This window comes from Lithobates pipiens, unplaced genomic scaffold, assembly GCF_037356315.1.
Source record: "Lithobates pipiens isolate NorthernLeopardFrog02 unplaced genomic scaffold, aLitPip1_a1.2 Scaffold_18, whole genome shotgun sequence".
NCBI lineage: Eukaryota > Metazoa > Chordata > Amphibia > Anura > Ranidae > Lithobates > Lithobates pipiens.
Window position 1 is genome coordinate 386,503,678 of NW_027507758.1, and position 14,148 is coordinate 386,517,825.

The 14,148-nt window shown below is 40.5% G+C and overlaps 1 protein-coding gene across 3 annotated transcripts in view; it reads right to left on the bottom strand.

Annotated features, from left to right (window-relative positions):
* Positions 1–985: 985 nt before the first annotated feature.
* The window catches only part of CILK1 (ciliogenesis associated kinase 1), a 67,325-nt gene continuing 54,162 nt past the window's right edge, over positions 986–14,148 (bottom strand). For 2 of the 3 annotated variants that reach the window (XM_077487796.1, XM_077487797.1), the window contains exons 12-14: positions 12,005–12,112; positions 11,387–11,500; positions 986–10,227 (exon numbers count right to left, since the gene is read on the bottom strand). In XM_077487796.1, coding sequence (XP_077343922.1) covers positions 10,085–10,227; positions 11,387–11,500; positions 12,005–12,112 — 365 coding nt within the window. In that variant the 3' untranslated portion in view covers positions 986–10,084. The remainder of the gene's footprint in view (positions 10,228–11,386; positions 11,501–12,004; positions 12,113–14,148) is intronic. The other variant, XM_077487798.1, reaches the window with a different exon arrangement.

A 14,148-nucleotide genomic window follows, 5' to 3' on the forward strand; every position in this document is an offset into this window, starting at 1 on the left:
GGACCTACAGGTAAGCCTTAATCTAGGCTTACCTGTAGGTCAAAGTGGTTTGTACAACCACTTTAAATTTGATGGTGACCGTTTGTGGACTGCAGTCTTCAAGTTATTGATTTTCAATGGGGTTTAATGATATGTCTGGCAGAAATCCAATACAGCTCACCATCCAAATAACACCATTCCTACAGTAAAGCATGGAGGTGGTAATATCCAGTTATGGGGGTGTTTCTCTGCAGCAGGGACTGGACCACTTGCCGGGAAAGAAGGAAAGATTTATGGGGCAAAATACCATCAAATTCTTGAGGAAAATCTGCTGCCTTCTGCCAGAACATTATCAATGGGAAACAGGTTTACCTTCCAACATGACAATGACCCAAAGCACACAGCAAAAATAACCACAAAGTAAAGGGTTAATGTCCTTGCATGACCTAGTTAGAGCCCAGACTTAAACCCCATTGAAAATCTGTGGAATGACTAGAAGACTGCTGTCCACAAATGGTCACCATTACATTTAACTAAACTTGAATAAGAATGGGCAAATATTGCAAAGTCTGGATGTGCAAAGTTAGTAGAGACATATCCCAACAGACTAAAGGCTGTAAATAAAGCAAAAGATGGTTCAACAAAATACGGACATAAGAGGATGCTCCTATTTCCAACACAGTGATTCTGTTTTTGAATTATTTTTTTTTCTTAAATCTCACATTTTGGTGTTATATCTTTTTTTATTTGGATGTTATAAGTTACACTAGTAAATACAGCTGGATAAAACAAAAACAAAAACGCCTTCATTTCTAGCTGCAAAGCATAAAAATTTGATCATTTTAAAATGGGGTGATTCTTTTCTATACAAATTGTATATCTGAGAGGTAAAGCTGCACTGTAACATACAAAAATTCTGATTTTTAAAAATACCCATTTTCATTGCTTTCTTTCAATTCTGTTTAGCTAATGTACTTCTAAACATACACAATAATGAAAGCACACATTTAAGAAAAAATATTTATTGTTAGATTTGTAGAAAGTGACAAACACAATAAAAAATGTAAACAGAAGCATTGCCTAGAAATGTGTACAACACAAAGGCAGAAGTGTTGCTATACAGTTTGGCCCACTAATATCAATGCCATTAGTTATTCCAGTAATAAAATCATACCGGTAAAATATAGTGTATATTCTCATATTTACATGGAAACACAATTAATATTGATCAGTGCACCGACATAACTAATAAGATTTGGCACAGAATAATAATTAAAATATGATTTCGAGTATACAAATGAGAAAAAAACAAAAACAAAAAACGGTACAAAGATACTATGCTAAAATTGTAACATCTTGGAGTATGACGACACAAATGTGCAACTACGGTGCTGAATATTAACTGTATTGTTGGGGGATGATAAAGAAAATCAGCCAATCAGTAGAATTACAAGCACACAGATCCCACATGATTTCAGCTGGGGAGAGGTAAATATTCCAACTTTCCAGAATGTGGTTTGGAAAGGGGTGGTGGAAAGTACTTAAAGTCCAAGCTCACCTTTAGTAACATGTTGCACTTGTATTTAGGGTATAGTTACTATGGACCAGAGGGAGGAGGTTCTTCTCCCTGTACCCGCTGTCACAATTTAAAGAAACAAATGGCTCTAAAGGGGCCCTGCCCAAACATTTGCGTCATTCATCAACAGGAATCCATGAATGAACGAACTACAAGTCCTGTGTGCAATGAAGCAGACAGCTTGTAGTTCCAAGTGAACTACCAGGGAGCTGATGTGCATTTGTAAAGCATTACAATTGTGATCAGTGGATTAATGCAATGCTCTGGAACCTGCAGACTCTTCCTCCAGCCCCTGGTCCATAAAGAAGTGCAGACTGCTCAGTTTTGGAGCTGGAGTGACTATCAATAGACTACACGTGTAGGGATGTCACTGATTTGGCTGTAAATGGAAACCTTAAAGTGATTGTAAACCCCCGATTTTCACTTTTACCTATAGGTAAGCCTAAAATAAGGCTTTCCTATAGGTAGTGGAAATATCTCCTAAACATGCAACGTTTAGGAGATACTTACCTTGTAGTGCGTCGGTGTCATTGGCGCATGAGCTGTGAAGAAACGGACCTGTGCCGTTTCATAACTGGCAATTGCCGTGACTGATGGCTCCCGAGCGCATGCACGCTCTTGACGTCACGTGGCTCCGGCCAGTCACAGATCCAGAGTCCGCGGCCCCGGAAGGAAGAGGGGCAAAGATGGATGCGACCACCAGTGGGAACAGCGTGGGCTTCATTTGCAGGTAAGCTCTACATAATGGGCTAATATGCCATGCATACTAGCCCATTATGCTTTTACTTGGCAGGGGAACAAAGAAGGCGTAAAACCCATCAGGGTTTACTTACTCTTTAAGCTGAATATTTTTGAAAGAGGTCCACTAATTGTAAACTGTAAGGCCTCATGCACATTAAATCTTTTTAACACTGTTCTTAGGAGCGTCTAGCATTTTTTTGCCTCTAAATGCCCCTGCATGTTAGCCTGTGTCTCCACGCACACATAGGCGTGTAGAGGAGTTTAAAGGCAGGGGCATTTAGAGGCAGAAAAAAATAAATAATAACCCCCACTACCAGTATGTCCAGGAGCAGCAGCGTTCTGTCAGAAAAAAAATGCTTGAGGTACCTAAACACACATTAACGCTAGGTGCATTTAGCGCTTTAGCGTTAATTCATTTCAATGGCCAGAATAGATTATTATTCTGGCCAATGAAATGAATAAACGCTCAATCACTTGATGTACCTAAACATGTTACATTGATTTACAAACGTCTAGCGTTTTTTTCTGCAAAATGTTGTTGCCAGGAGGAAAGGCGTCTAAGTGAGATGTCCAAAGCGTCCAGTGAGCATGAGGCCTAAAAACTGACACCTTGCCTAAGTGTCAGTCCACTGGGCCTGTATTTCATAAAAGGTACAACAGTTATTGTGATAATGCATAGGTAAATATCTTTCAACATGATGAAATTACAAGGAACAGATGAAATTCACACTTTAAAACTGAAAGGGAATTTGTGTTTTTGTTGTGAATTAACATAATCTATCAAAAAATAAACCATGACCGTTTACCTCCAATGGTATTTGATGCAGCTACCAAAGGTTGTGGGAAAAATGAACAAGTTTCATCCAGTAAAATGGCGTAAACATATTTTAGGAATGGAGAAAAACAATGCATTAACACATACAGTACATTGGCACAATGTAAAATTCTTCATGTCCTTATATACAACAAAATTAAATATTTATGCAGCTGGCAACTACTGTACCTAAGATCCTATTGCAACCTAGGCAAAGTGTAAGGAGCTTGTTCTCCCATCTTGTAGAAAGATTCCCAATTCTCTCAGCATGCAAAGTCAACTAAGCTGGGCTTGAAGCATTATAGGTTAAGGCAAATTCTGCATATTCTGATAAAGATCTATAATAGTTACTCCCACTGGCTTCCTAAAGACTTTCAAAACTGACTTTCAGTAAGTTTGCAGCAGAGCCCGTTTGGCTTCTAGTGCTGAACCCCTCTTGCCAGTCTTAGTGCTGCTGTGCAGCAGATTACAGGGAGCAGCTAAAGACAAAATTAAGGTGACCACGCTAGTTTAATACATGTAATGCTATTATAATAAATACAAACAGCATTTTATATCTGTCTGGAGATTCGCTTTAAAGCACAGTGGGAAATAAAACGTAACCCAGTACTCCCTAAACCGTTTCGTTTTTTAACTTGCCAGCTTTGTCATACGTTTCCAAATATTATTTTTAAGCTGGGAACACACAGGCAGTTTTTTTTCACTCAACCAGAGGATTGAAGGAAAACAAAAAAAAAACCTGATGGATCCCTGCATCAACACAAGCACTGTTCATATGGGGATCTCCCGCTGTGCTATTGTATCTCAACAGCGGGATTCTCCTCCTCCAGGATACGCTGATCAGCGCTCACAGCCATTTGCTGCAAGCGCTGATCAAATGCTTGTTTTCCAACATGCCCGTTCAACAGGCATGAACAAACAGCTGTACATATGGACCGAAAGATGTCCAGTTCCTGCTGAACCTGCTGATTTTCAGCCCATGTGTACCAGGCTTTACTATTGACAAATATGTACAATTTAAATTCCAAATTGCATATGTGCTAAAAACTGTCAAAGTGCAGACTGCTGCCATAATCTTGAAATTAAAGTGATATTAAAAGGTTGTGTTTTTTTGTTTTGTTTTTTTAAATCACAGACATGTCATACTTACCTGCCCTGTGCAATGGTTTTGCACAGAGCAGCACAGATCCTCCGCTTCTTGGGGTCCTCCTCTGGCGCTCCTCCCAAATTGGCACCATGTCAATACATACAGTCTAGGACTAAATATAGGGCATCCACCATGTCAATACATACAGTCTAGGACTAAATATAGGGCATCCACAGGGTCTGATTAATAGTTATAGGTACTTGTAGCCACCACAAGGTGTCTGTTTTCAGCAATAATTTAGCGTTTTATAGGACCCAGCAGGATACGCATTCCACAGAATTAGAACATGGATGAGTATCCAAGCCCTAGGCTAGGTTTAGAGAAGTGTTTTTTTTTTTGTTTTGTTTTTTCATGCCTGTGATTTTTTTTTTTTACAGAAATATGCTTATAGGGCAATTTCTGCAAACTGGGCTACATAGAGTCTCTTTGTGTTACATGCTCAGTTTTCAGTAACCTTCACACTTACGTAAATACAGTAATTCAGAAGCTAGGTGAGCAATTTACACGTTACGGGTTTTAAAGCCCATTTCTATAAAAAGGTAATTGTGATAATAGGACACAATGGCATCATGATTCTGTAATAAAAGCTCCAAAATGTAAATTAAACAAATATTAGAGCAAAAAAATATTTGAGGCACAAGAGACTGACAAATGATTATCTGGTGTGGTAGAGACGAAAAGGTTGTAAGTTGGCTCTCCAATTGATGACAGATCAGGCATAAATACGTGGAGAGGTATTTTAAAACACCACAAAAGTCCTACCTACTATTGGATGATATCAGATGCTTAGGCTGCGCATGTAAGGAGGTAGCCTGGAATGGAAATCATAGAGGTCATGTGAGTGCCAAACACACTGGGATGGTAGACACTCACACTGCACTTGTTTGGGCAGACAAGATGGTCCCTATTCAAGCAGAGCTCTATTTGCTTGCAAGCATTAGGGCTCCAAATATGCAGAATTTCAGTAACACTATGTGACTGGATACATTCACAAGTTTGCAGACTTCCTCCAAAACCAATGCAGTAGCCAAGACTGTCAGTGAAGAGAGGTGGTAAGTGTTCTAATCTGTTTAGACGCAGGAGTGTCAAACTGGCGGCCCTCCAGCTGTTGCAGAACTACAAATCCCATCATGCCTCTGCCTTTGGGAGTCATGCTTGGAACTGTCAGCCTTGCAATGCCTCATGGGACTTGTAGCTCCGCAACAGAGGGTTGTCCTTCTCGAGTTTAGTTTGTAGTGCAGTTCAAGAGACTGTCACTTGCTAAAATACATGTACCTCAATAGGTTAGGGTTATTGTACTGGAGCCAGGCACAAGTACAATACATTTATCATCTAGTGACAAACTGTCTCAAGATTTTTATGTGTAATTTAGTTATGTGTTAAGAGTTATTTTGTAAACAGTGTCTCAAAAGCCTTTGAGGGAAGCAGTTTAATTCCATTACACGACGCTAAACCTAATTAGCTTCACTGCAAGTAAAGTCACATTATTCCGGAACTTTTCTAAAGCCTGCAAGTCAGGGGAAAGCTGCGTCCTCTAAAGGCTTTTTAGGCAGTCCATACATTAGTCAGCAGGTGGAACTGAAAAAAAAATGGACTCGATTCCCTCACTGTGTCATAGTATTTGGATAGTGGGGAGACTCCTTTGCCATCAGAATACACTGATCAGAGCTGCAGGCTATAGCCTGAGGTGCTGATCAAATGAAAAAAAGAAAATGCGACAAAGCAGTTGTACAGAAGTTGGCGGTTAGATTGACTTCTGTACATCCATAGTGCCGCCCGGACCCTGCTGAACCAGCTGAATTCCAGTTCGTGTTTATTACAGAATTCCAGAATGCCTGAATTGCTGAATTCCGGTCCATGGCTTTAGACAGGTATTTAGGTTCAATAGCAATTTACTTTCTTTTAGAATGTTACATAGTTAGTCAGGTTGAAAAAAGACACAAGTCCATCTAGTTTAACCATTAAAAAATAAATAAAAAGAAAAAAAATTATCATACAGTCCCATATATCAAATCCTATACCCACAGTTGATCCAGAGCAAGGCAGAAAAGCATGATCCAATTTGCTACAGCAGAGGAAAAAAAATCCTTCCTGATCCCAGAGAGGCAATCGGATTTTCCCTGGATCAACTTTACCTATAAATGTTAGTACCCAGTTATACTATGTACATTTAGGAAAGAATCCAGGCCTTTCTTAAAGCAATCCACTGAGCTGGCGAGAACTACCTCTGGAGGAAGTCTATTCCACAATTTCAAAGCTCTTACTGTGAAGAAACCTTTCTGTATTTGGAGATGAAATCTCTTCCCCCCCCCCCCCCCCAGGTGTAAAGAGTGCCCCCTTGTCCTCTGTGATGACCTTAAAGTGAATAACTCAACACCAAGTTCACTATATGGACCCCTTATATATTTATACATGGTGATCATATCCCCCATCGCCTCTTCTCATAGCTGAGCTCCTCCATGCCTCTTATCAGTTTGGTTGCCCTTCTCTGCACTTTCTCCAGTTCCCCGATATCCTTTTTGAGAACTGGTGCCCAAAACTGAACTTCATATTCCAGGTGAGGTCTTACTAATGATTTGTACAAGAGCAAAATGATATCTCTCTCTGGAGTCCATAACTCTCTTAATACAAGAAAGGACTTTGCTCACTTTGCAAACCGCAGCTTGGCAGCTTGGCATTGCATGCTATTATTGAGCTTATGATCTACCAAAACCCCCAGATCCTTCTCCACCATTGATTCCCCCAGTTGTATTACCCCTAGTATGTATGATGCATTACCTTAGCCCCCCCAAGTACATAACTTTACATTTATCAACATTAAACCTCATCTGCCAAATAACTAATGTTAGATAACTTGTTCAGGTCAACAAACTGCATGTAATTTACAAAGTACGCTTTTTAAAAAATGGTTGCTTTGAAGTTTTGCAGGCATTATTTCATAGTTATTTTGACAACAAAAAAATAAATATATTTTAATTAGCGCCTAAGAAATAGAAAATACTTGCATCTTTAGTACTGAACAAAAAAAAAAAAAAAGTCTCAAAAAAGAGAATGCATATCAATAAGGCTCGGTTCACACCAGAGGCGGCACAACTTGCCGCGCCGCGACCTGCCGCGACCTCAGCGGCGACTTGCAAAACGACTTCTGTATAGAAGTCAATGCAAGTCGCCCGAGGTCGCCGCAAAAGTAGTACAGGAACCTTTTTTCTAAGTCGGAGCGACTCGTCAGGTCGCGGCGCGGCAAGTCGTGCCGCGTCTGGTGTGAACCGAGCCTTACAGAATGTGCTTACTACTTCGACAATACCCAAAAAATAAGAATAAATAAACAAATAAAAAAATAAAAAGGAGGAGGATGCATTGTAAACAGCACCATGTGACAAACAGGAAAGAATATAGTCATATTACAGATTCTATTGGCTTCCTTTACTTTACTAGGATGAGCAGTGACATGGAGGGAAAAGAGATTCTCTCAAGGCACAAATATGGGAGCTGGCATTGCATATTCCAGGGCTGTCATCCCTTACTGAACTAAAACAAATATGCATAATTATTCTAGGTAGTGTATCAAGAATATGGATGACCACCCTGGAGAATGCACCTTCAAAGCCAAGTCAGAATTGTTGGTTTCCATTTTTTTTTCAAATGGTACACTTAAAGTACATGTAAAGGCAACTTTTTTGGATACAGTAGGGAATGGCTAAGAGTCCTGTCAGGTTTTTTTTTTCTTTTTACAGGTCTTCTACCTCACTTTCTATTCCAAATAAATACACAAGTGGGCAGCCATTCATAGACAGTGGTCACCAGAGCAGATTAACCCATTGGAAAACGCTCCCTCTATTCCTGTTCTGTTGACATCTTAAAAATATTGGATTTCCTTTCACTTTCTGTGCTGAACATTGGTCGCTAGGACCAATAGTGAGCCTATCCAGCAGGTTACAGACTAACAATCCAAAACAAACAAAAATTCTACACAAAAATTTTTCATTGGCTTTGCATTGTCAAGCAATCAGCTGCAAACCAGAAAGAAGATCCCCGATTAGAAATCAGCGTTTGCAATATTTAAATATAAATACAATTTTGTATTACGTGCCGCAAGATCCTTTTCTTGGTGGACATTGAAGGATGGAGGAAGTCTTTCACCTTCATGTTATACTGCTGCATACAGCGGGACTGGACACAAAAAAATAAAAAACCCTGTGGGCCAACCCAAAATAACTTCTCGTGCTAACACCATGTGTCAGGTACGTAGCAAACCAATGCTGAGAGCATGTGTCCCTCAATGGACTTTAGTCAGTAAAAAAAAATACTATCTTCTTCCTCATCCATTGAGGAACACAAGAGGCTATTCATCTTTAGATCTAAAAGTAGCCCAAATGCAAGGCGAGCAAAACATAAATTAAACACTAATAGGGCCTAGTAGAAAAGAAAGACCCAGGAACTGTCTGCACCTCAAAGAGCCGCCTGAAGATCTTATGCTCAAAGCTTACATCAAATGAGGTCTGAACATCCACCTGCAACCATTTGCTACATGCATTCTATAAGCAAGGGATCAACCTCAGGAGTAGTGAGGCCCCCTTTAATGTATTTTGACCAGTCAGCTAGAGTTGAGAAAAGTAAAGTCATATAAGAAATTATAAGGTGAACAGCAGGGCCCACCAGTGAGACCAGCATTCTAGAGAGGGCTTCCAACTACATATCAATTGGGTTCTTACAGATGCATTCACCACTGGTGTAGTGGTCCCTTTGTTAAAGTAGGACACGGTCAGATTCACAGTGGGAGTAGACAACTGTAGTCTAAAATCCTCCACAAACAGATACTGTGCCTTTTAAAAGTATTCACCCCCCTCAGAGTTTTGTTGCATTACAACCTGGGATTAAAATTGATTTAAAAAAATTGAGGCATGCTAGTAGTGGGAGGCATTATCCCAGGCTGGCCCACAGTTTTTTTGTATGCCAGTGTCCAATCCTACTGTAGGTGGCAGTATAACCCAGAGGTGAAGAACTTTCTCTGTCCATCAATGGACGAGAAAGAAAATTATCTTTTTTTCACACTGGCAAATTTGAGCTCATATGATCACACCTAAAAACACATGAGCATTTTTTTTTTGTTTTCTGGAGTCTAATGGATATAAAGAAATTATCAACCCTATTCTGGAATGTTTCCACTAAAATAAAGACTTAGCACATGTGTAAACAAACTTCAAGGAGCCTCAGTTCTATGAGCTGCATCCTATGCTATTTGGAATGTAAGCTATTAACCCTTCTGGCACACAATTCTGTAATAATGCATGCATTCCTAGGACTTCATTAGATAAAAATAGTATTTAAACCAAAACCAAAAATGTAATATTATTGCAGACTTTTTCAACTGGTAATCCAGCAAATAACACAATTCCTGTGCCCGGGTGGCTACATCACTCCTTTACTGTATATATGGAGGGAGCAATGGTCATCACCCTGGGCTGCTCTCCTGACATGGACTACACATATGTTCACATCTCATCATCTCCATTACATGGAGGGCAGGGCAATTGATATTTTATGATGGCTAGGACAAAAGATATTCTTCAGTGTAGCTCAAAGGAAGTGACAGGGACCCCGCATTTCTGGCACAGCCACCATATCTAAAGACTGTAAGCTGCAAAATATCTCATTTTTGTTCTTGTGTTTAGTTATCCTTTAATCATATGCCCCCGTTATATTTCTATATACAGTATGATAGCCACAAACTGGCCTTTTAGATTTCTTAAATGTGCAACATTAAATTGTCCATGTCTGGGCACTGCATAGCCAATAATAGGACCGTAAACTAAAGTGCTTTATTTTGCTATCTGTGCCCACCATATTTGGATATCCAGTCTGTCCTGCTAAATGTAGGTGGTGGTCTGGGGGGGATCACAGGAGAGTTTTTGGATGACGAGCTGAAGGTAGACTGTCTTGGATACGAACCCGATTTTAGAGATCCAAAATCTAAAAAAAAGAAAAGAAAAAACCTACTTGTTTTGTTGCCTTATAAAAAACGATTGTAGTATATTTATTACAGTAATACACAATAATTATTTTCCAATTTCAACGTGCTATTTGTTGTTCTTTAAATAAACACTGTTCTTGCAGAATGTTCTCCTGCATAGAGAAAAAAAATTATAGACTATAAGAGCAAAATACTAAGATTTTAAGGTAATCATTTTTATATTTAATTTTCACACAGAGACCGCCCAGAGGATGCCCAGTCTGACCAAGCTGAAAAAACAATAAGAAGCTGTAGGAGGATGTGAGCTATCTCTGGTCCAAGGGAGTTTGTGAAGTTAATGGGAGAAATGTGCAGGTAAATGAAGGTCACTCACTACATTTCCACTGTCCTTTAAAGCAGTTGTAAACCACGGTTGGTAAAAAATAAAAAGAGCACCCGTAAGGCAATTGTATAATGTGCTAGTAGACATCGCATACTAGTACATTGTGGAATATTTACGTTAACACGAAGCCACCCCCCCCCCCCCCCCCGGCCAGCCGTCCCCCCTGAGAGGGCTGACATCTCCCCCCGGTCTTTCTTCCGTGTTCTCTGGCTGTGTGAGTGGCCAAAGCCATGATGACGTCACTCCCGCGCATGCCAGCGGGAGCCCTCAGCTCCAAGTCTAAGCCCTGAAGTTCCAGGAAGGTATGTCAGACCATCAGAGCGCATGCACCAGTGAGGTCACTGGCTGCATGCAGGCCGAATATCTCCTAAACGGTGCACGTTTAGGAGATATTCATTTTACCTACAGGTAAACCTTATTATAGGCTTACCTGTAGGTTAAAATCACAAATCAGGCTTTACTACCGCTTTAAAGGATAAGTACACCTTAAAAAAAAAAAAATTTATGTACATTTTTTTTGCAGGTAAAAAATATGTGCATTTACTATTTTTTTTGTAGGAGCCTGGAAAGCCTTGCACTGGTAATCAACAGATCAACCACGAGGCAACATGAAATCTACTGGACAGTAAATCCATAAGTGGTGGAAGATATGCCTTTGGTCCAAAAACTTCTTAAATGACCCAATGTGCTACACTAATACCTAAAACACAAAAAAACAGTGTCAACGTTTAAAGTAATTCAGAACCTAATAATCCACGGGTCAAAATGAAACCTACTGGGTAGTGGATCCGTAAGTGGTGGCAAACGTGCCTTTGGTCCAACAGAATTTCGTTCTTGTTTTAAGAAAGATGAACTGTAACTGCCAGCAGCTCCATTAACTCCAGAGTGCCCTAAAACAGTGGAAGTAATAAGTATAATTCTCAATCTTAATTTACCATAAAAAACACACTTGTATATTCAAAGAACTTGTTTATGCAAAGCTTAACCTGTTCCCATTGGCTGTACGCATATATGTGGTGGTTGGGTGGGTTTGTTTTCATTGTTGAGCTGCTGCATATATGCTTCCATGGGGGAATGGATTTTCTGTGCTAAACTGTGCTCTAAACACAGTAACTGAGCTGTCATGGGCAGTTCCTGATACAGACCTGCAATTGGGAGCTTCTGATCAAGTGGCCACTGTGATAGCCAATCACAGCACATCACATGATCGAAAAGCTCACCTCCCGGCATTTGGATCTTCAAAAAAGGTGGGGGAGGGGTGGCAGCGGAAATGGGTTAGGAGCAGCTTACAAAATACCATAAATACTACCAAGTGCTGAATAGGTATCTAAATAATTTTAGAAAGTGAATTATAAAACAAAAAATAATAATTATAAAAAAAAAAATAATATTACCTGCAGGCAAATAAACAGGCTTAAATGGCTGCTTAATATTTGGCCACGTGTCAAAGTCATTAATATCTTTGCTTGGATTCATTCCAGTATTGCTCTTAATTGTGATTCCTAAGGAAGCAAGATATACAAAGTATATTAATCTGGTATATATAAGCACATACACTAAGCACATGGGCAAATGCATCCGACACAAAAACACAAGGATATACACTTTCAGCAGCTATTTTAACCACTTCAGGCCTGGAAGAATTTACCCCCTTCCTGACCAGAGCACTTTTGCAATTAGGCACTGCGTAATTTTAACTGACAATTGTGCGGTCGTGCGATGTAGCTCCCAAATAAAATTGACATATTTTTCCCCCCACAAATAGAGCTTTCTTTTGGTGGTATTTGATCACTTTTGCGATTTTTATTTTTTGTGCTATAAAACAAAAAAATAGTGACAATTTTTTACTGAAAAAGCATTATTTTTTTACTATAATAAATAACCCCAAAAAATATATATAAAAAAAAAAAGTTTAGGCCGCTACATATTTAAAAAAAAAAAAAAAAATCGCAATAAGCATTTATTGATTGGTTTGCGCAAAAGTTATAGCTTTTTTTTTTTTACTAGTAATGGCCGTGATCAGTGGTTTTTATCGTGACTGCGACATTATGACAGACACATTTTGGAGACCACTGGCATTAATACAGCAATCAATGCTTAAAAATTGCATTAATTACTATAAAAATGTCACTGGCAGAGAAGGGGTTAACCACTAGGTGGCGCTGTAGGGGTTAAGTGTGTCCTAGGGAGTGATTCTAACTGTGGGGGGAGGGGCTGTGTGTGACACGCCACTGATCACAGGAAGCGGTGATCAGTGACACTGTCACTAGGCAGAACGGGGAGATGCTTGTTTACATTACAATCTCCACGTTCAACGATCGTGGGCATCTCTGCAGGAATTGGAGTCCGCGGGACACGTGATCATGGTCACGGGGCTCCCGGCGGATGCCTGCGCCCGCAAGCCACCTCTTAAAGGGCCGCATACAGGTACGTTAATCTGCCTGTACGTGCCCTACTGCCACAGTAAATCTGCGTGAGGTGGTTGGGAAGAGGTTAAGAAGATTCAGTAAAGGCAAACACCAGCACAAGGAATGTAGAGGGAGGCGAGACATGACAGCCTCACCTCTCTCCCCATTCTTCATGCTGCTGCTTGCCTCAGACAAGTGCTGGGAGACAGAGATAGGCACTATGAAGCAACCTTTCTAGCTACAGTGTCAAGCAACAGTGCGCCAAGCTGAGGGTGGGGGGGGGGGGGGGGGGGGGCCGCCCTGCTAAATTCAACTTTTTTTTAGACTGCTGAAACATTGTATGAGTTTTGTCTTATGATGACTTGTCCTAATGGACAAATTACACAAGTGAAAGCTGGTTAATGAGATTTGGACAGCCCTGGGTCTTCTTTCTGGGGAACTAATGCCAAACTGTCTGGATGGGCACCAACCTGCGTCACCTAAGCTTGTCTAGATGACTAGTTGTTAATTAGCTTACTGTTAATTAGATTACTGTTAGCTGTTCCTTAGATATGCTGATATTTCTGTTTACAGTTTGCATAGTTTAGGATAATACGATTAAGCTATTACCTGATTTTGTATGGTATATAGTCTGTGTGAGTTTACAATAAAGTCAGTTCCAGCTTGCACCTAAACTAGTGTCGTCTAGTTCTTGGGTGCAATTCTCACCTATAATACCTGTTTCCTAGTTCCTTTTTCCATTTTTTTTCCATTAATGTGAGGAGTATCAAGGATACATCTAGAAGGCAAGCGGCACTGACATTCCTAGCCACTCAGCAGAGTGATGTCTACATGCTCCAGGAGTGCGCACTCCCTCCTCTGAGGAGGTACACCCATCTGACCTCCCAGTGGACCCTCGGTCCCTCCTACTGGTCCGGGGGTGGCGATTGTAAGTCTGCAGGTGTAGCCATTCTGGTCAGGGGTGGGCGCTTCGCGGTTGACTCCATCCATGAGCTAGTCTGTGCCCGTCTTCTGGTCATAGACGGCTCGTGGGTGGGAGAGCCAATTAGGCTCATCAATGTGTACGCCCCCCCAGATAAGAATGAGTGACTGGAACTTTTCCAGACCCTGCGGACCCAACTCGTCACCAC